The following is a 23,313-nucleotide window of genomic DNA, read 5'->3' as shown; positions in this document are numbered from 1 at the left end:
TAACCATGCCCTGGTCTGGATTATAACCAAATACTTCCGATTGGAAGGTAGACTTGCTGACTCAACAGTTGTTTCGTCGAAAATTAGGTCGCCTGTTCACCAGTGGCTCCCAGTAAATTTTGGAGATTTATTTACCACCTGGAATTCGGGATTTCTGTTGCAAATTTCTGGGAATCTCACTCGAGCGCTTGTGATACACATGGAAGAGCGAATATCAACTGAAGACGTTAAGAACAACTCAATCAATAAGTCATGGCAGTCGATTCTAAAATTAAATTTCTCCACTGCTTTGTGCTTAACGTGCTTGTATTCAGGACAACAGTTCTAGAAAAGAAGGAATCTAATTTTGCATGCAGAACAGAAGGAAAAGGGATAACAAGGTTTTAGAAAATGCTGCTGCGCCTTTCTATGTCGACCAAAATATTAAACTTGCTTCAAGATTTCCAAAACTTTCTCGACGCCTGATTGTAATTGTTGAATTGGAACGAAATGTGCAAGATAACATGGTTTATCTAAGGAACCATTGAGGCACCTGCCTGAAGGGACTGAAGAAAACCACTAATAATAACAATCAACCAGTGTTTATGATATGAATCAAATCCTGGATTTTCCAAATACAGAGAAAGATTTGTTGTTCTCCTGTAAGATTATAATAGTGGCTGATTAATAACAATGTATTTACATTACTTAATGTATACCACGTTTCGGGAGTTGACTCTGTTTGTGTCTCGAAATGATCGATTGTTGTTTTACTGTCCTACATTTCAAAACTAATGCCACAAATCATCATCATACACCAGCCATTTTGTGCCATAATCTTGTATTGTGACCACTAAACCACCACGCAGTCCTACAACTCTCAAATATATGAAAAGAGCAGTAGAATGAGCTTCTGTGCCATTGTATTGGGTTTATTTCAGGTGTAATCTATGCGAAGTGAAGGTAAAATTATCCTTATGATTACACAAACACAGTGCCGCAAAGACTTTTGGGGAGTGGAGGTACATAGTCGGATATTCTTAACTTCGGTTCTAGGTGATTAGATTTTTTTTTCTTGGCACTACGGCCCCAGTGGGCCTAGGCCTACCTCCATGAACTTCTCCGTTCACTTTGGTTTTTCTAGATCTTGCACATTCGGTAGGACTCCTTGGGCGGGTGATCAGCTCGTCGCAAGGCCTCTACCTGTACACAAACACAGAAAAACGCACACACAAACTAAACAACCATACCATGAGTGGGATTCGAACCCACGATCCCGGTTTCCAAGCGAGCGAAGACAGTACATGCCTTAGACCGCTCGGCTGCCGTGACCGGCGGTGATTAGCTTTACTCCCCTCGAATTTATCCCCGGAAAAAAAGAGACCTCGGTACTGATAAAATAGGATGGATGAGGCTTTAATCCTTTCTGGACGAGCTGCCGAAAACAAATTCTCCATTCTTTCCGGGAATCGAACCCGAACCCTTTTTTCATTAGATACGCGGCTGGGAGATGCCAAGAGCTCGCCAGGACGCGGCGACAAAGGTACAAATTCTGACCCTGTCTAGAATCGAATCCCAACCCGTTATTCATTTGAAGCGAGACGGGGTGTCATCCAGACTTGCTGACAAAAAAAAAAATTGTTCCTGCCGGAAATCGAACAAGAAACCGTTGCCTATTGATTATGAAGCTGGGAGCAGCCGAGCGTCGATCTGGACCGGTAACAAAGAGAGAACAAGCCTGTTCCTGCCGACGGACATCGAACTCTGGTCATCCAACTCGTAACCTAGACACAGATGATTCAGTTACACCGTTTCCTAAAATATACATCAGACAAGTGACAATGCGAATCGTAACTATTCGACAATCCCCATATTCTCAGAAACGTTGGTTCCAGTGTTGGAAAAGCGACAAGTAACGTACCGCTAATATGTGACAGCTTGTGTGGCCCGCAAAAAAAAAAAATAAATAAAACACCGTGGTTTTAGCCCACAAGCGAACTATACCGACCGAGCCACCACCGCTTGTCGGCGTAGTTAGTGTTAACTTTTGCGGATAGATGGTGTCAGGTGGTCAGCGCAATGGCTCCCCACAGCCGTTAATCTCGGATTTATAGACAGGAGCCGCTATTTCCTTGATATAGCTCTTCAATTATCCTCACGAGGCTGAGTGGACCCCGTTTCAGACCCACTACTTCTCAGAAAATCTGGTAGTACCGGGAATCGAACGCGGAACTCTGGATCTGTATGACTACTGGACCACAGAGGCGGTCTGTGTGACCTACAGAAATCAAATATATTGTCATATTCCTTAGAAACTAATGCTGTAATATTTAACAAAGAGCACGTCTCGTCCCTGTCATTAAAGGGGATGTCAGCCCCAGTAGTACAGTACTGTCGCTAGGTCATCAGCGGTACCTTGCGGGACGCGTTCACTCAGCGGCGAAACGTCAGGTTCGCGTTCGATAATCCTGAATTTACTGTTGGATGCAAGTAAATCTTCAGCTCCTGAAGTTTCGTGGTAAGGCCTTAAAATAGATTTGACCCTCATCTGCTTGCCTCATCCCTCCAGTCAGATGAATAAATCAAAGCCACCTCCACGTCCGTCAGTGTATGTTCCATTGTCTGAAATGTTGATTCCACAATGAAGCAACCAGCCATCATTCTATATTCTATTCTTGTTCTGAACTAGTAACAATTGCAACGTTATAAGGAGAAGAAACAAATGAATTAAGAGGAGAATTGAGGATGATAGGGAGCAACGAGAATAAAGAGGAAGAATAATTGAAGGAGAAAGGAGGAAGCAAATTAAAATTGAGAAAGATAGTGTAACATGTATACCCATTGCTAGACAACGGCTGGGTAAACATATTCCCGCAGCACACGAGCACGCAACTATAGGAAGTTGCTAGGCAACGACGCGGTAAACAGTCTTCTTCAATAATGCAGACTGTGTTTTCCGTGAGGTCCGTACAAATTGGTTATAAGAAATGTTCAGCACTGAAGGCACGAACACACGGTCCTTCACGTAACCCCAGAGGAAGAAATCGAACGGAGCGAGGTCCGAACCTGGTGGCCACTGAATTGGTCCGCCACGTCCAATCCAACGATTTGGAAGGTGGCATTGAGGGACCTCCAAACATCCAGACCCCAATGTGAGGGGGGGGGGGGGCTCCATCTTGTTGGAAGATTATGTTAGGCTGCAGATCGGCTACCTGGGGTTACAGGAACTGTTCTAACATGCCAAGGTATACGCGGCCAGATACTGTAGCTTCACCGAAGAAAAACGGAAATAAAATTATTCGAGTTTTTCTTTCATCTAGTGTTAATTATAATCCATAATTTATCACAATTTGTTCGCAATGATTAATTAAAATGTGGGAAGTTTAAACGAGACACACTGTATTGTGGGGTGGCTCCTAAAAGCCGGATTACATGACGTCCGTTGCTACGCAACGGCTACAATAAGAACGCATACTTCAGTGGCAAAGAATATATAGGCAGACTGCTACCTAGGAAATTGCCTATACAACAGAGACAGAACTGCTGAGTTCCCATAGCAACGGGTACGCTAACCAACGCTTCGAAGACAGAGAGAACCCTTGGACAAGGTGTGCTCTCGGCAGCACGCGAAGATCTACTTTGATGAGGTAGATTGCGACATTCAGATCAGTGATAGAGACGATGGGCTAGTCAGGTCGCATCGCCTGGAAGAAGTTATGTCAGAGTGATTGGAATTGTAATCGTGGACGAGTTGTCCCTTGAAATGTGCATTGTGCCCTCTTTCTAGATCATTCAGTGGCACATAAACACTTGTGTTTATTGATTAACACAATTGTAGAGTGTTCTGGGTATGTTACGATGTCTTGTATAATTATTTATTATTTTAGCTCTGTTTATCGATGCTTTCAGTAGCTTATATTAATGTGACATGACCTAAGTTAGAATGCACGTTCTTTGCTAGGCAACGACTCGGCAATGATAGGCAAACGGCACTCAAATAATTTCCGTTGTTGTGCAACGGTGCTGTAAATGCTCATTCCCAAAAATATAGAGGTTGTGTTTTCCGCGTGGTCCGTCCAAAGTGGTTATAAGGAAGTATTCCGACGGCCTTGTCCATGTTATGCAGGGGTTAGCAGTTCAAAGAAAAAGTCTGTTTATTCACTTTGGGTAGTAGGCTGATATTTTGTGAACCATTATAGAGAGAACGTTTTTCTGATTAATTCCGAGTGGTATAATCTGAGAAGGTAATTAGGAGCCCTATACAGCAAGGTATTTATTTTGATAAATAAAAATTAGGAAGCCTACATAAGAAGCATCAAAGCATTTACTTGAAGTGGGGAAGAGAATGACATCTCCATCAAGACGGCCGTCCTAGAACCTTCAGACACGATACCAAGGCGACTGAGCGTTGAATACAGACCACAGTGAAAACTTCACTTCTCCTAACTTAGGAATGAACAATTAACTTCGGCCCATATAAAACAGGTAAAGCTGTCCCTGTAGCAGACCGTGAAGGCCCATAGGGGTGTGAGACGTCGAGGCCACCGCATTTTCTCTCTACAGTCGGCTCACAGATGTCGGTAAGTTTGTCATCCTTACACACCGGCCGCCATTTACCCCCCGGGAAAATTCCTGGTACTCATTTCTGTCCGAGGCTGAGACGACCCCAGGGCCAGAGTGCGCCTGGAAGGATTAGGTCAATTGAAAAAATCCGCCTCATCGGGACACGAACCCGCTACCGTCCAGCTTGTAGCATAGTGGCTCAACCAACTTCGCTACCACGTGCCCCCCGCCCCACATAACTATGTCATTAAGAGATCTATGAATCGTCACCACTCACCAGGCATGTTGCAGTATGTCTCGGACAATTGTGAAATAAACAAGGACAATAGATACCGCCGTGAATACTTGTTTTCCTTGACACCAATTAAGAGCCTTGAGAGGGCGGCGCGAGCCGTATGCAGAAATGAAATGAGCACAGGATGTCCGGAACATGTAACTAGCACAGCGGCGCGTCTCTCTGCAGTGTGACAGTAGGCAGTATTCCAGGCGCCATCTGTAAGGGCATTGCCCTGCTCTGGAAGCCACAGACAGAAACCGCTTTACTTTTTAGCCTACTTTCCTTATCCTGAAAGAATTTAACTAGGCTTATTCGGTCTCAAAGCTGTGTGCGTCTGTGTATCTCCCCTATCAACTTTTGAACGCCTGAACCAATCTTTATGAATCTTGGTATGTACATCATGGCACCTGAGCCCATCTCAACGCCGTGCTTCATAAATCCTTCCCTTCAGTCCGTGTATCTACATGTGTATCCCCTATCGTTGCTATAAAACGGCTCAGTAAAATCGTTACCACGGCGTCGAGTACACAAGCAACAATGGTAGCTAGTCGCTACACCGACTGAGCTGTCCCCGCTCTTTGTCTTATAAAATAAACAAACTCCGTGTCCTTTGATCCGCAAGCGAACTATACCGACCGAGCGGCCGCAGCTTGTAGGCCAAGTTAGTGCCAAATTTAGCTGATAGAGGGTGTCGCTTGGTCAGCGCAACGAATCCCCACGACCGTGTGTTTTCGGTTTTCTAGACCGGAGTCGCCACTTTTCTATTTAAGTAGCTCCTCAATTATCCTCACGAGGCTGAGTGGACCCCGTTCCAGATCCACTACTTAGAAAATCTGGTAGCGCCGGGAATCGAACCCGGACTTCTGGATCTGTAGCCAGGAACTCTGACCACTAGACCACAAAGGCAGTCAAATTGGATATATATCAGACTCAACATGAATTTCAGTGGTGCGTATTTGTGAACTTGGTAATAAACCTTCTGGTTCCACAAATACAGAACAAATTTTGACTAACTGAACGACTGTTAGCTTCATAAGAACATTTCTGCGCCATGCGCTGAACTATAATTTTGAAGGGAGCAACCCCGTTCTGTTTTAAGCTGTATCGTCCAAAGTCAGAGGAAATAACTGCATCCCTATACAAGCTCTCCCGATTACCGAATGGTTAATGCTGTTTGTTGTTGAGAGTTTCAGCAGTCGCGATGAGCAGTGTATACCCCTGATTTGAAATAGCATTTTTGGCACACATAAATATAAGATAACAGTGGCCGCACGGTCTGAGGCATGAACTGTCTTCGTTCGCTCGATTCCTGGGATCGTGGGTTCAAATCCCACTCAAGACATGGACGTCTGTGTGCGTTTATTCTGTGTCTGTGTTTATCTGTGTGTAGGTAGCGGCCTTGCGACGGACTGAACCCCCGTCCATGGAGTCCTGCCTACTGTGTACAGATTAAGAAACCGAAAAAAAAACTACCAAGATCCACACGGGCTATAGAGCCATAGACACGAGTCCTCAGACTCGCAGACCTAATTGGAAAATATCAATACGCAGGTGTTTCCTGCCGCCCCCCACTGATTCCGAGGGGGCCTATATGCTACTGTAGGTGCGGCGGATATGACGTTTGTCTCGTTTCTATACTGCACGTGGCTGCATTGAACTCAATGAACGAAGAGGCCGACCATGTAGATAGAATCGGTGAAGACATTTGGCCAGGTGCCATGGAATTGTGCTTATGAACATATAGGTGGGAATAAGGGCAAGAACTGGAAATAATTTTGACACTTGTACAGACATTCAATTGCCAGATTCGCAGAGCCAAGGGAAGACTAACTAATGCCAAAAGCAGTAGTGTCTTAATGTGTTTTGTTTGGGAAGTCTCGAGCCGTGATGTCGCCCCAAAATCGGTTATCTTAACTGACGTTTTCTTTTTGCGTATATCATGAATTCTTCCACGCAGATTACACCTGATATCCAATTGATGTGTCACAGCAATTCAGTCGTTTGAAGTTATATAACTGACGCTGCTGAAGAATCGTAGTTAAACCAAAATTGGGAAGTCATGTATGTCCATCAGTATGCGTGTACTTCACATCTCAAACCACGTAATAAACTATGATTTCGCTGGATCTGACGTTTTGACAGCTATGGATATGAAGAGGACTGTCAGGCCGTGCCAAGCTTAGGCGGCTAGTTGCTGGCATCCCACTGCAGCGGCCCGGGTTACATCCCAGTTCAGGCCGTATGGGTTTTGTGGTGGATAAGTTGGCATTGTAGCAGATTTTCTCTGACTACTTCGATTTCCCCTGCCAATTCTCATTCCGCCGACTACTCCACAATTATCATCATCATCCATCATCCGTGGTTGGTACGATAGGACAATTAGTGGCCAACGTACCAAATGGACTATCTCACCCTACTCCAAGAAAAAGAAAGCGCTCTGTCTTGTGGAATGTAACACCGTATAGTCCAGTATGATTTTTCCGATGCGAAAATTTTGTCTCCTTGGTTTCTTGCTTGGCTTAATTTTGGACCCTGAACATGGTGGCGGTATTATCCTCCGAAATGTCGGTGAACTTATACCAAATGATACGGCGTTACGTACCAGAAAATAGTCCTCTTCGATTTTCATTAAATTTGATATTGAAAATATTAATTTATTTATCAACGCACACTGGGTTATCGGGCAACCATGCACAACAAGCAATTACATCATCTTATGTCTTCACCTCTGACTCGGTAGGTGGCTGACTACAGACTAAGAATGTCCTTACGGATGTTTACATATCAGTCGGGTCATATTGCACTTGCTTGATGCTCGTAACGGGCGTCTCGCACAAGAAGTAGAAAGGTTTCATTGAGTGTGTTTTAATTTCAGTGGGATTATTACTTCCGTCTGAAATACTTTTCAATATTTTTTTACTTTTGCGCTACAGCCCCAATTTGGACCTTGGCCTACCTCCATGCAAATCTCCGTTTCACTTCCGTTTACTAGATCTTACACATTCGGTAGGACTCCTTGGGCGGGTGATTCGCTCGTCACAAGGCCTCTACCTGTCCACAAACACAGAAAAACGCACACACAAACACCAAACATTCATGCCTTGAGTGGGATTCGAAACCACGATCCAGGATTCCGAGCGAGTGAAAACAGTACATGCCTCAGACCGCTTGGCTATCGTGACCGGCGCTTTTCAATATGCAGCACATTTAACTCATGCCTATTTCCTTTAGCTTAGGTCGTTTATGCAAGGAATCCGTTCAGGTCCGAGGCTTTGTGTTCATTTTCGTAACAAAGTAATTTTTTACGGTGAGGAGTTGTTAGCCCCAAGCTGGAGGGTCACCCCTTGTCGGCTGTCCGCGACTGCTTATTCAATATATTCACAGAAGTAAACACTGAGAAACTAAGTATATGTTGCTGTCTCGTCACCAAAATGCAGGGCAAAATCATGACATAAAGGTAGGGAACAGATGTTTTGAAAATGTGGCACAGTTCAGATATTTGGGAACAACGATAACAGATCGAAACCTGATTCAGGAGGAAGTTAAGAGGCGATTGAACTCGGGTAATGCTTGCTACCATTCAGTCCAGAACCTTTTGTCTTCTCGTCTGTTGTCCTAAAACATAAAAATTAGAATATACAAAACTATAATTTTGTCTGTGGTTCTGTTCGGGTGTGAAACTTGGTCTCTGACATTAAGGGAGGATCATAGACTGAGGGTGTTTGAGAACCTATGAATTTTGAATAAATTGTATGTTAAATTGGAACAACAGGAACCAAAATTAAATTTACAATGCAACGTCTGGTATGAATCGCCTGCAAACAAATTTTAATTGGAATTCGTTCAGTAAGTTCATAAACAAAAATTTGCGTACAGACGAAAGAGCAGACACGGCTTGTCCCATTATTTGTTAATTTCTTGCACTTTATGAAATTACTTCATGGTAATGGAGCAGTATGACTTGAGTTCATACGAGGTGTGGAATGTCATTCGCCACCTGTACAACCGTTCGAACAATTAGTTGCTTTCTTTCTGACCGCCTTCTTTATTTCCAGAAATATCACAGAAAATCTCGAAAAATAAAGCAATTCATTATAACATTAGATGTGAAATATGTTTTAAGATTTGAGGTTTTCATGGCAGTGATTCTGAAGAATGTCGTCTTCTGAAATGTGGCGCCGTGTAGATCTTGTGTGAATCGACGTTCCTCCGAAACGTCGCTTCTCACGGCACCAGATCCCAGAAGACGGCATTCTTTATAAAATATTTCAATTGAAGTAAGTGATGAAAGTCTTTAGATTTTAGTGGGTCGTGATGTCTTTCTTCACAGTTCTACGATTAGTACACTAACAATCTTGCATTGTTGTTAGTTGTTTGACAACCAAGTATATTTTTGTTGTTTTTACCTTTCGCTGATGTCCGAATGGTCGGCGTGGAGGCCTTCGCAAGTGCGCCATCTTGTGACGTCACAGAGGCCACGGTCAGAACAAGTGTGTCAGCTCAGTATAGTAATAATGATGATATATGACGGAATTTCTGTCCTCAGTATTTCTGAATGGTATGAATTTCCTTCTGGAATCATCGGATTTTTATGGCTGCAGTAATAATTTTATAATTGTGTTGGATTATAACTAAGGCACTTCACAACACAAATTCCGTATATCTTGCTTGTAATTATATCACTGTTAACTAAAACCCAGAATATATATGATAGTCCTTTGTATATACACTTTCATTACATGTGGAGCACTTGTATATAAAACATTAAACTTATATTGGAGATTTCCACGCAAATTAAGTACAATTTATAACTCTAAAACACTCGGCACTTCAAAACGTCAGTAAGCCCTCCGTAACTGTTATATATGTACAAAGATTTTTAACACGGCAGTGATGTAACAGTTATTCCTACTCATGTCAACAGATAATGAGTCTCACATTCAGTAGAGTTTAGAAGATACAGGATTGTTTCCTATCCTCTTCCGAAACACACGCTCTAAAACTTCTGCTTCGACACTCCTCAGTTTCAAACCGAACTCGTTACGACAACAAACTGATGTATTGTAAGCTTAATTTGTGAAAAATGGAGAGGAAATATTTCCCCTCCTCTTAAGAGACTTAAGTCAGCTCCCCGACCAAGAGGCGACATCAGAAAGTTGACATCTGAGGTAAATCAGAAGATGGAATCAAAGAAAACAGTGAGAAGCATAGAGGCAGAGAAGGAAGGTTGGAAGGAGAATGTAGAACGGATGCCAAAAGCCTTAGCCCAGATCAAGCGCTAAAAATAAATGGATGAAGAATTTCAACTCTGGTGTGTGACGTGGAGTGTTGTGAGTGACATCTGGTAGCGGGTAAAGAAGTTTCATAGAATTCTGCACGATTCAGGCCTTTGGGCATATCTATAAGCACGAGTAGCAGAGGTTTAGTAGAACTTCAACCACACACGTCAGCCTAAGGACAAGATACAAGATTTTACAACTGATTCTTATAACGCAGGCAGTTCCCAAGGATCTGGATCAAGATAGGCGCAATGAGAGAATCCTGATAATAAGAAAACACACTGGAATGTAGCTTTCTTTTCTTCTTCTAGTACGTAGTCTTTTGTTTTCTTGATATAACACAACAAAGAAATTTACCATGTAAACCGGTATGTTCAGTGGTAGGAACGGATATCATAACATCACTTGCGGCCGGCTCTTGACGTAAATTTGTACTTCAGGTAATATTTTGACTTATATTTATGCTACATCTTGTAAAGTGTATGTATCTGGAAAATTGTTATGTTGCTGGCTGTTTTGATGAAAGAAGTTTCCATCGTCAGAACATTCTCTGCTAATAAGAAGACATTTTGAAATTTCCAGTTTAACCTCGTATAATAATTATGAATGGTAATATAGGTTCTAACCGGTCACGGTAGCCGAGTGGTCTAAGGCATGTACGGTCTTCGCTTGCTTGGAAACCGGGATCGTGGGTTCGAATCCCACTCAGGGCATGGATGTTTAGTTTGTGTGTGTGCGTTTTTCTGTGTTTGTGTACAGGTAGAGGCCTTGCGAGGAGCTGATCACCCGCCCAAGGAGTCCTACCGTATGTGTAAGATCTAGAAAAACCGAAGTGAACGGAGAAGTTCATGGAGGTACGCCTAGGTCTACTGGGGCTGTAGTGCCAAGGGGGGAAAAAGGGTGGAGTCTAGGAGGTCGTAATGGGCATGACAAGAGGCTAGGATGGAAGAGATAGGGACTTAAAAAGAGCACCTCTTCGAAAATGTCTGCCATGGGGGAGAAAAAATATATTAAGATAACATTAATTTTGATAGTGTGTGTGGTTATCAGAAATGGAAGGAACTAGTTGAAGGTTTGGTCAAATGACGGCCTGTGACATTAGCGACGTCGAACTTCCGGTTTCTGCTGCTGCCGTGTCCTAATAATGACAATTGTTAATTTTGCACCTTCGTCAAATCATGCAACATCATTCTCCAATAATAAGGCCAGTTCTCAATAACCGTTCTCTCGAGTTCCATCGAGACCGTATACCATAGAATAGGTAGGTGTAACGTCCACATTAGTCATTTCAGTATTTTGCTTAGCTTAGAAATGCATAGACTGCATTTAGTTTGTATTGTATTGTGATATGTAGCAAAATTTCGGTATACAATAATGCCTTCTTATTAATCAACTCTCATTTCACACTCATTTTGAAACGCGTTCGTTTCGCTGACCTTCAACCTAGTCGATATGTCTTCATCGACACTCGCGCTTCGTGCGCTCAGAGTCATCTTGCAGCGGTTTTACGAATTACTTGGTACTCAGCCAAAGGGAACAACTATGGTTGGACAGAAAATTGTGTAAGATTTAAAAATGTATGTTCCGTTAAAGATGTGTACGTGTATTGGCTGTCGGTTCTGGCAATGGGAGCGTGAAGCTACCTACTTTATATGGCTTCGTAGCGAGGTGTTTAGTTACAGGAGCAATTTCACTTTCCATTAGTTAACTGTGAAATTCTTCTGTAGTGTCCTCATTGTCCAACAACACACTCCCTTAAGACTTAATACCTGGCATACATGTTTGACAGAACTAACTGGCGTTCGCCAGCACGAATGGGGGAGACGAGGAATGCATGTAGGATATTGGTGTGAAAGCCAGAAGAAAAGAGATCACTGGGAAGACCAAGGTGTAGGTGGGTGAACAATATTAAAATGGATCTTAGAGAGATATGATGGGATGGTATGGATTGGATTGAGCTGGCTCGGGATAGGGACCGCTGGTGGACTGTTGTGAACAAGGAAATGAACTTTCGGGTTCCATAAAATGCTGGGAAATTCTTGAGTAGCTGCAGAATTTGCGACTCTTCAAGAAGGGCTCAGCTCCATGAGTAAGTACAGTAAGTAACTGGCGTTCGCCGTGCATCAGCGGCAACTTCTCTACCAACACTGTATGGCGGTTTGCCTATATACACGTATTTGCCGCAAGTGCTGTCTCGTAATTTAGCTTCGAGTCATGTGAATACAAGTGAACAATACAATTTTCATATTTATCACGCACAATTCATTGCAGTACCTGTCGAATGGTCATGTATTAGGGATATCCCTGGTTCAAGCAGAAGAAGTCATTAAACTAGGAAACTAAGATATATTACCAAAATATAAAAGGGAAAAAACATTCATGATCAGACACTTAGGAAATGTAAATATGTACTCCGCGTGCGAGGAACCAACGCGAGCAGCGTCTGCATCCACCTGCTCCCGCTGGTTCCTCGCTCGCGGATTTTTTTACCCTGAAGATGGAGGCGATACGTTCCTCCGAAACGTCGGTTCACACGCGGTCTACACGTAACAACGTCCCAGAAGAAGGCATTCTTCAACGTTTCATAAAGTTTGGTTCAGGCATTCAAAAGTAAACAGACACACAGACATAATGATTACATATGCCTACTTTTATTTATTTTTTTCAAAAAAGAGAATTGAGCTAAAAATGTATCTGTATATTGTCAGCACTAAAATTATGTTTTTTTTTCTTGTTGCAGAGATTTCGCCTTTGAAATTATTACTAACTCTACATTATCCCAGAATTTATCCGGAGCTTCTAATCAACTTTCAGTCTTATTCATATTTCAGGCTTATCACTGTAAATAAACATATATGAACATAAGCATTCACACGCATGCGCAGGTCTCATAATAATATTTAATCTCATATAAATAAAGAACACAAGAGACCTAAAATGTTAACACGTGCTTTTCTCTGTGTAGCCAAGTACTTACAGCAAGAAGAAGAATAACTGATTTCAGACAAGTGGGAGTGGGGGTGGGGGTGGGAACGATTTTACACGAAACTCTACGGAGATCCGAGATGGGGACTGAGGAGTAGCGGACCAGACTTGCGAGGGGGAGGCGCAACATCTGACGGGTGCCATAGACAAGTGGAAGACTGGAAGGAAATTTCATGGAAAAGTGAGCCCGTAAGAAATAGAATTCCATGAACTTCTTGCATCGTAAGCAGTTTTTCTGCTGATTCTGAAAAACCTTTTTATGTCATAAAATTACAAACAAATTAGAAATCTATCAAAACACATTTTATGCATAAAAAATTAATCAAAGTACATTTTATTCTCAGAGACGTCAAACTTTGGCGAGTCCCAATGTATCCAGCTCTTGGGGAAGGGATACACCTGAGTAAGACACGTAAAATATTCTGATTTCAAACTACTACGTTCGTTTAGAGCGCCTGTTCAATCAGTCCACTTTAGACTTAAATCGAATTTCATGTCCTCGTTTTAGTAGTCTTGAACTACGATCTTCTATGAGTCCGTACACTGTCAAGCAACAACCTCATGTTCCTTATTTTTATTTAATGACTGTTAAGGAATATTCTCTGAAGAAGTATGTTACCAAATAGAACAAAATTGATAATATAATAAGAATTTGTGTTCACTATCACCTCAGAACAGTTCTGAGGTTCACCCAGTGCACAGTCCAATCGGTCCTTTCCCACGAGGTTAATAGGCAGGGGGCTGAAACTTCTGGATAGGCTTCGGGCAGAATTGTCCCCTGGTTTTGACGAAAATAACAGCGGGGAAGACGGAAACCATATGCTGGCTAGTTTTCAAACTCCGGCCAACTTAGTAAGTGGTCTATCGATAGCCAGAAGACTAATAGGTGACAGGGATATAAATTTGAATTAATTTCGATAACATTCTTTTTAGATGAAATTTTGTTGTAAATACAGTTTGTTTTTCGTGAAAATATATAATATACTAATTTAAGAAAAAGATTTTACAAAAAAAACTGAAATTTAGATTTATTTACATAAGAAGTAGTTATATTCTAATTTTGTGTGCCATTTTGTTTTAAGTCTTGATATAATTCATCACGCGTTTTAGCATGGAGACGCCTAAAAGTACAGAATCATTGTTCGCACGTAAATCAATATCTCATTTCTCTGCAAGCAGAAGACGTATAACGGATTCCAGTAAGTTCTCCACAGATGGCAGGGTGAGCATATTCGGAGCTATTACTAGTTCCTTTATCCACCACGTGATGTCGCTTGCCTCTGTGGTCACAACTGTAAAGCAAGAGATTTTTATTTTATAGCGAAGTCGGATGGTTATTGCAATGCCACGTGTTTCCAAAGTGAGGGGGAAGGGTAAGAGAAGAAGGAAGGGCGTGCACGGTACTAGGAGGTCGGCCGTGTCACATACGTCGTCCTCTGTAAGGGGCATTGCGACATCTCTGGAGGGGAATATGATTCCTGATACATTACCACATGTACACCATTACTGCCACTACTACCTACCGGATGCTACGAGAGGGGCATAATCGTTGCTAGTTAAAAATAGTTCGCTCTATTTTATCAACGCATGTGCGTGCCTGCGTTTGCAAGAGCGCGTGTGTGCGTCTAGCCCTGGAGGTACTCGCGTTATTACGCCATTCACCTCCGCGAGGAAATTCTGGAGTTGGCGCAAGAAGTAAGCTTGGTTGCTTTCTCTTGCCTCCTGGGCAAATCCAGATTAATTTCCGAGTCTTCGTTTTTTGTAAATACAGTCATGTATCTGGAAAATAAGTAGTAGTAATCTCTAATAAAGAGGACCACTGGACGGACGAAGGAAGAGATTAATTGAGAGATTACGCATGGTTATGAGGATAATATTAAAAATAACCTCAGAGACACCGTAAGATTGAAGTTCTAGAGGCAAAAGTTATGATATTCTGGAATGTGAAGGAGTTCTGTAGATGAGTACCAAAATGTATGGCGTCATATTCCAGACGACTATAATTTTAGAGACATATTTTGTGAAAGTATGAGATGAACTAGTGTCAACTTGAGCCGGTAAAGGGTGTCGCGTGGTCAGCGCAACGAATCCCCACGGTCGTTAATTTCGGCTTTCTAGACCGGAGCCGCTATTTCCTTGAAATAGCTATTCATTTTTCCTCATGAGGCTGAGTGGACCCCGTTCCAGACCCACTACTTCTCAGAAAATCTGGTAGCGCTGGGAATTAAACCCGGACCTCTGGATCTGCAGCCAGGAACTCTGACCACTAGACCACAGAGGCGGTCTTAACTTCGCCGACAAGCGACGGTCGCTCGGTCGGTATAGTTCGCTTGCGGACTAAAACCAAAGTGTTTATTTCTTGTCGTTTATGAGATGAACTAGCTCAGGATAGAGTCCAGTAATGGGCAGGGCAGCGATGAACATTGTGATGTTCTGAAAACGGGGAAATTGTTAGCCAAATGACTGTCAACTGTTCAGCGAAGATTTGTATTGTGTAGTTAATTACTTAGTTAATTAGTTGCTTAGTAAATCGGATTTTCACAGGTCTGTGAGAATTGTAATGGGCAAAGTTTCATTGCAGTAGTAATCTACATTTAGGATAAGACCAGCAGTTGGGCTGGATTTCAAGTTTGTCCCCCGATGACAGGTAAAGATAATGCTAATTACATGCAGAGGGACTTAGAGAGGTGAACATGGAATTCGAACAACGGTGGGGTCTATGTTCCCTACATCCACGCATAAACAAAGTTTTGACTTTTCGAAGAGAGCAAAGAGACCTCCTTCGCCGAAGGCTCTCGCCAATCCTCCGTTTGTAATTGGTTTAATTAATGTTCTGCTTCTGCCTTCAGTCTCCAAATGAAAGTAACAGCAAAGTAACAGTAAATGTGTGAAGAGTTAAATTTAGAAACAGTGTATAAAGAAGCCGAAAGTTGATTACGAAATTCTACTGAAGAGTTCAATCCACAGAAATGAATATTTGGAGATGTTTACGACTAGGTGGACCCGTGTGCCAAATGAAACAGAGAAACAACGAAATAAAAAGAAAACGTTGTGCAGAGATTAGAAAACAGAATGTTACGAAAACAACAGATCAGTTGGATACTAAGAAGCAAACATGTAGGGGAAGAACAGAAAGAGCGCTGACAAATAATTTATAAAGAGTCTAGCGAAAGCTTCCCCGTTCTCTGTACCCGGTTTTCTCAAAATAACTTGTAATGAAACTGATTCAGTCTTGTACAGCGGATCAGTATACATTATCCTTTAAAATGACACCAATTAACTTAGTCCCTGGTGCCGAGGCTTTGTGACGCCAGTAGTTGATCAGCAGCGCAAGAAATTCCCAGCATTTTGTTGAACCCGAAGGTTCATTGGTGCGTTTACTAGAGCCCGATACTGATCCCTATTCTGAGCGAGATGAATCCAGTCCTCACTCTGATCCATTTTAATATAAGACTTCCGTCTACTTCCAGGGCTTCCTAATTTCTCTTTCCGTTGTCCCGGTAGGGTCAAGAAGTTTCTCTTCTCCACAGTGTCCAGACCGGCTCTGGGGCAGACCCATCCTCCTATCCAGTGGGTACAGGGGGCTCTTTCCCCGGGGGTAAAGCGACCGGGGCGTAAAGCTGACCACTCACGTCCAACTAGTGCCGAGGGCAAGAGAATGTGGATCTATACATCCACTCTCTCATTCGTCTTCACGGCGTAGTGCTTAATTAGTTAAGCACAGGACAACTTTACCTTTTTTAATAATATGATTTGAAGTGCTCACTTCGGTGGCAGTGCAGATTCATATCGACTCAGGTATAATGTCATGTAGTCTGTTGAAAGTTAACAGACGTTTCGGAGGAAAATGTCGTTTCTATTGCCATCATTGAAGAGTAAACCAAGGAAGAAACCAGTATGAACCAGGCAGCAACAAGCTTCACCAAAAATCGGTAAGCATCTACACGGCGTCACATTCCAGTATAAGGTACATCTCCAAATCATCGACGTGAGAATCTCAGATCTGACAAAGATGGGAAGTCTGGATTCTTACAGAGCTTTTATTTCTTACGTAATTTACGACACGAGCTCTGCCTAGTCTGGGGCAAGCGTTAGCGTAGTTGGTTGAGGCACTGTGCTAGAAGCCGGAAGGTCGCGGGTACGATTCCCGATGAGGTCATTGGACTTTTCAATTGACCTAATCCTATGGCCCTGGGGTCGACTGAGCCTCTAACAGAAAGGAGTACCAGGAATCTTCCAAGGGGTAAAAGGTTGCCGGCGCGTAAGGCTGACGACCTCACTGCCATATGTGAGCTGACTGTGTGGAAAATGTGGGACCCTCGACGTCTCAAAACCGTATGGGCCTTCACGACCTGTTACACGGATAGCTTTGCCTTGCCGAATCGTGCAAGCGCAGTGCTGACTTCTTTCTGATATTCTGCAAACGTCTGACCTCAGGGAGGATTACTCAAGAGGGAACTGAATAGACAGTGTTAAGAAATGGGACTGGGGGTTGTTCTAAGGGAAGAATATTGAGTTTTAGGAGAATTATTGTTACTGGGATGTGAAAATTAAGGAATTGTGAACTGCAGAAGAATCCTTGGTTACATGCAGAGCGGAGATGTAGACCCGGAACCCATTAGCTGCCTTGTTGCCATAAAATAAACAAACTCAGTCGCTTGAGTCCGCAAGCGAACTACCTAGTGGTCAGAGTTCCTGGGTACAGATCCTGAGGTCCCGGGTTCGATTCCCGGCGTCGCGAGATTTTATGAGAAGTAGTGGGTCTGGAACGGGGTCCACTCAGCATCGTGAGGATAATTGAGGGGCTATTTCAAGGAAACAGCGGCTCCGGTCAAGAAAACCGAAATTAACGGCCGTGGGGATTTGTTGCACTGACCACGCGACACTCTCTATCCGCAAAAGTTGGCACTAACTTCTCCAACAAGCGGCGGTCGCTCGGTCGGTCGGTCTGGTTGCCATAAGCTAATAATATCTTGGCTCTTCTGATGTGATTGGTCCCAGAGACTTATGAAAAAATTAGATACTAGATGTAGTTAAGTTTGACCGCCATCTGTGACGTCGTGTAAAAGGTAAGAACTAAGGTAAACAGGACGTCGAGGCTCCCACATTTTCTAGACAACTGACTCACAGTTGGTGAGGTTGACAGCCTTACGTGCCGGCTGCCCTTTACACCCAAGAATATTCCTGGTACCCATTTCTGTTAGAGGCTGTGTTGACCCCATACCATCTTGCGGCTGTAAGGATTTGATCAATTGAAAAATCCACTGACCTCATTGGGAATCGAACCCGCGACCTTCCGGCTTGTAGCATAGAACCTCAATCAACTACGCTACCGCGTGCCCCCTGACTGACCACCGCATACTCCCGTTTGACAGATCTGCTCCTGATTGCTTGCGATATGGAATAGTTAATCAAAGTGGAGATGAATTGTAGGATTTAAGGTTCTCACACCGGTGGTTATGGAGAGCTGTCTTGTAAGATACAACGCCATGTAGTCCGCTGAAAGTCGACTGGCGCTTAGGAAGAACAATTCGCCAAGAAAATTTCGCTCATCGAATGCTTAATGAATATGTTTTCTGCCTCATTTGTGCTGATTCCTAAGCTGATTTATTTTTCGACACTATAGATGGAGGCGAAATGTTCCTCCGAAACATCGATTGACTTTCAACCTTCTATACTGAGTTATATCCCATGTGTTAATGTGTATTTACATACTTGTTTTCGAAGAAACTTGTCCCATAAATATGCTAGGATCCACAGTATAGAGCAGTCTCTTCGATTTAAGGTTACAATGGCGATTATGATGTGCATTTATTTCGCGACAATATAAGTAACTCAGAGTGTACAGAATCAAGTGGTAGAAAGATTACTTAAATAGCAGGGATGTGGAAGGAATCTATCGGGACCTAAATCGATACACTATTCCGAAATATTACTAGAGAGACTTGGGAAAAGAAAACACGAAAAATCTTAGTCAGGATAGCCGCTGTCCGGACAGAGAAATCAAGCCGGAACCTCACCAATACGAAGCTGGATTTCTACCCGTCAGACCGCGACATTCAACTTAGTGAGAGTGTTGATGATTACGATCATGTTGACTGTAATATGACTTGGTAAAATACACACTATGCAAACATCTATCTATCTATCTATCTATCTATCTATCTGTCTGTCTGTCTGTCTGTCTATCTATCTATCTATCTATCTATCTATCTATCTTATGCCATCCTATCTGTCAATTTTTCTACGGCTCTGCAGCCCTTTATTGGACCTTGGCCGCCTTTTCAATTTCTTTATTTTTACACAGTCGGTAGGACTCTTTGGTCGGGGGATCAGCCCGTCGCAAGGCTGCTACCTACACACAGGATAGAACAAACTAGGATAAACGTACACAGACATCTATGCCTTAAGTGGGGTTCGAACCCACGATCCCAGCGTTGGAGCGGGCGAAGACGGTTCATTCCTTACACCGCACGGCCACTCTGATCGGTGTCGGGATAATTCATGTTATTAAGAAACGAGTACGTATTGTGACATCATCACGTTCGTGAACATCACTGTAAAGTGCACAATAGAACAAACAAGAAGTTCTGGGAAGAGCTAAACTCGTTTTCTCCCTTGATATGGTGGGAACCACAGAGAAAAGGGAAAAATCAAGGCGATACAGAGACACAGCTTCTTTATTTCTTCAGAATAAGGAAGGTGGGCTGATAACAGCGAAAATTTTCTGCATGAGAGATGCGTGACCGGGTAGAGTCCGTTTGCATAAAATGCATTTTATTCCGTACACAGAAACAGACGGGGTGCTGCGGAGTGAGAGCATGCTGGAGGAAAACACAATATGAGGAAAATCTGAAGGGTATATACCACTTGGAAAACGTGGGGTGCTTAAGAGAGTAATATAATTCAGCAAAATGGATTTAAAGATGTAGGGTCTTAGTATATGGAACGGATTCATGGCTCGGGTTCCGTAATTTGTGGGAAATTCCTCTAACGTCTAAGAAATTATTACGCAGCTTTAAGAATTTTGTCTTTTGCGTTTTGACATTGCGCAGTCTCATAAGAAGATACCAACGTTTCGGAGGACCATGCAGCCTCCATCCTCATGGTTGAGTAAGGGATCCTCCAAAACGCCCAAAAGAACACATCTGAACAATCACCTATCTGAGCAATCACCGCCGTGAAAACCTCAACACTTTTAAATATCAGCTTTTCAAGAAAAATTCTTCTCCATAGTTTTCACAGGGGAAAGCAAGTAAGTGGCGGCACCTGGAGGAACGGCAAGGTAAAATGAAAATAACAGGCAAAGTTGAAGATCTGTATGAACTGGCATTTAGTATGAGTGGCCTAGCCCTTAGGCGCAGTATGAAACATGTTCAGCTTTCTCGAGGAAATGATAACTGACCGGCATACCTCAACCCTAGGGTTTCATCTTCAGAATGACACTGAAGTAAATAAGACACGGATTTATTAAAATGAGTTTTATTAGTAAGCAATGGGGATATAAATTAGATTAAAAGCGAGTACACATCTAAATTGTTTGAACATGACAAATTCTACACAATTTTAAGAAAATGCTTATTCAGACATTTTATGGATATTTTAAGTCCCACCCTTGCGTAAAAACCAGAGTTTCCCACCATAACCAGTTTCTTCAAAGAGGGAACACGNTCTTCTCGAATACAGATCACAAAATATCACCCTCCAGAAAGTCCCACCCTTGCGTAAAAACCAGAGTTTCCCACCATAACCAGGTTCTTCACAGAGGGAACACTTCTCAGAACATGGTCTCATGCCACCATCTTCATCGCCGTCCAAGATGTTTTTGATATTTATGTCGCTGTGTTCGCCTGATGAAGTCAAGTCTTTTACTTCAAAGCCTTTCTGCAATGTTATTTTCTTTCTTTGAGGCTTATTCCTTTGTTCTGTCTTTTCTTTAAAGACACTTGTATTGGCCTTCTCTCTTTCTGTTCTCGCAGTACTCATTCTTGACTTGCTCTGCAGAGAAACCTTCACGCGTGTGTATGTAAGAATCTCTGAATGCTGCTTGGCTCTAAGTTTCCTGTGCCATGTCTCTGGAACCGTGAAAAATAATAGAGATACTACCTGAATTGCTACTGTCAGGCAGGGCACAGTCGCTGGAGAGTGAGCGTTTGAATCCTTGGAACACGATGCTTGGTAGGAAAGAAGCAAGTTAGAGGTCTGAGAATTACTGATGTTTTTTTGGTTCAGGTGAAGAAGAACTTCCATTAATATCTTGTCTATGTGTATTATGAAAGTTGTCTCTGGTGTCAGACTCCAATGTGCTCACGGCTACAAAGTACTATTCTGACAATAGATTGGACTCCAAGGGATATATTCCTGTATCATTGAATTTATTGCTTCTACAGTTCTGGCCACTTGAGAATAAGCATTATCGAAGATTCCAGCCAAGTCGTAAGGAGTTATTTTCTCTAAGCCAATTATCTTAAAAAAAATTAGCCATTTCTTGTGAAATGTAGTTTCCAGTGGACTATAGAAATTTACATCCGGTGGTTACATGTGCGTGAAGTGTGGGGTGTACAGAAACTGTAACAATTGTACAATTTCTTGTACAAGACTTGTAAGCTTCAAGAGTTCAACGACCGCTGTGATTTTCCAAGTTCAAGAAGAGAGGATATTATTTTTTTTTCTTTTTACATTTGAGGTTGTGTTTCCAGAAATGTCTCAACCGAAGTAGAAAACATTTGTTCATCTTGACTTTTAGCAGTTGCAATTAGCCTAACAAGGCTCATCCTGTATAAGATTTGAGGCTTTCACGGCGGTGACTATGAAGAAAGCAGTCTTCTGGGATTTGGCACCGTGTATATGTGGTGTTAACCGACGTTTCGGAGGAACGTATCGCCCCCATCTTCAGGGTTGAAGAAGTATAAGTAAATCTGCAAGCGACAACACCGTGAGACACGGTCAAGCAGTCTGCTTGACCGTGTCTCACGGTGTTGTCGCTTGCAGATTTACTTATACTTCTTCAACCCTGAAGATGGGGGCGATACGTTCCTCCGAAACGTCGGTTAACACCACATATACACGGTGCCAAATCCCAGAAGACTGCTTTCTTCAAGGCTCATCCTCTTTCAGGAGAGGAAATACATTTCAATGCCGAAAAAAATATTGGCGGATTCGCTCCACCTTCGCATCCGTCGAGCAGAACACTGTAATATTTTCGCCTCGCTCCCATCTTTTGACAGATCCAACTATCTGTTGTTCTCCTGGAGCTAAAATAAAGTAGCATCTTGAACAAGTGAGATCCCAATTTCATCCATATTACAGATACGAGTAGGTGGAAATTTGTATATCATCACAGCCTCTTCCATCTTGTTATAAGATCATGCGGCTTATCTTTCTAGAGAAGTCTGTGGTTCTGTTTATACTAATAGCTTTCGATCAGTACTGACCAGTGGATTTTAATTCAGGAAGCCTGATTCCGTTTGTTTCAGCAAAATTGAATGATATTCCACGTAGTCGAACTAGACTGGAGTCATAAACAGCTTGGCACGATTGACGGTAGTTTATTCTTGTTCTTTTGTGAGAACAACATTCTGCATAGCTGTGTGCCCTCTGCTTGGCCTTTAGAAATTTGTCCCTATAGTGTACTGAATGGATTATTGAACACTTCTGGTAGTTTTCTAACAGGCTTACCGTCCAGAACGGCTGTATTACCGGATTGTAATATCTCCTTCGACCAGCTGGCTTTCTCTCTTTCTCTGTCTCTATTGTGAGGCATCTGCGTCAGATTGAAATAAATTTCTTCAAATAATTTAACGGAACTGACGTGCAATAAGCATTCTTGTCATGTTAGCTTTGGGGAAATTCCGGTCACTTTGCGAGTAACAGTGGTCAGCTTGATCTCCGTGGCCCTGTATGTGCAACCTCAACCTAAAGGCGTGTCTGCGTATATTAGCACATATTTATCCATACATATCTCTGCAGTCCTATCATTCAACATCCACACGCTCTGTACACCTGCGCAGTTCACTCACCTCAGATGTTTGAAAGTAATGCATTAGCTCATGAAGAAAACACGTGAAACTGTCACAGTAACTGCTCCTCACAGATGGCGGAGTTGCAGTTCGCTGACTCGTGCGCTAGGTGGCAGCACCAGCTGAAAGCATCTTCATTGTCCGCTCACTGTCATTCTTCTTCCCTCCTTCCTACCCTTCACATAAAATATAATTTCTTTGCAGTAGTCTT

The 23,313-nt window shown here is 42.7% G+C and overlaps 2 protein-coding genes across 4 annotated transcripts in view; one reads left to right on the top strand and one right to left on the bottom strand.

Annotated features, from left to right (window-relative positions):
- LOC111867280 (protein abrupt) overlaps positions 1-23,313 on the top strand; it is a 460,728-nt gene that overhangs the window by 129,114 nt on the left and 308,301 nt on the right. The window lies entirely within an intron of this gene.
- Positions 1-23,313, bottom strand: part of LOC111867257 (voltage-dependent L-type calcium channel subunit beta-1) — a 368,762-nt gene that overhangs the window by 120,801 nt on the left and 224,648 nt on the right. The window contains exon 1 of one of the 3 annotated variants that reach the window (XM_023856973.2): positions 9,226-10,044. The exons of the other annotated variants lie outside the window; for them this stretch is intronic. Within the exon in view, the coding sequence (XP_023712741.1) occupies positions 9,226-9,276 (51 nt within the window). The 5' untranslated portion in view covers positions 9,277-10,044. Of the gene's footprint in view, positions 1-9,225; positions 10,045-23,313 lie in introns of those variants that run through there. 3 annotated transcript variants of the gene reach the window in all.

Source organism: Cryptotermes secundus, unplaced genomic scaffold, assembly GCF_002891405.2.
Source record: "Cryptotermes secundus unplaced genomic scaffold, Csec_1.0 scaffold373, whole genome shotgun sequence".
NCBI lineage: Eukaryota > Metazoa > Arthropoda > Insecta > Blattodea > Kalotermitidae > Cryptotermes > Cryptotermes secundus.
Note: the sequence above shows the minus strand (reverse complement) of the source record. Positions and strands in the feature narration are given on the sequence as shown.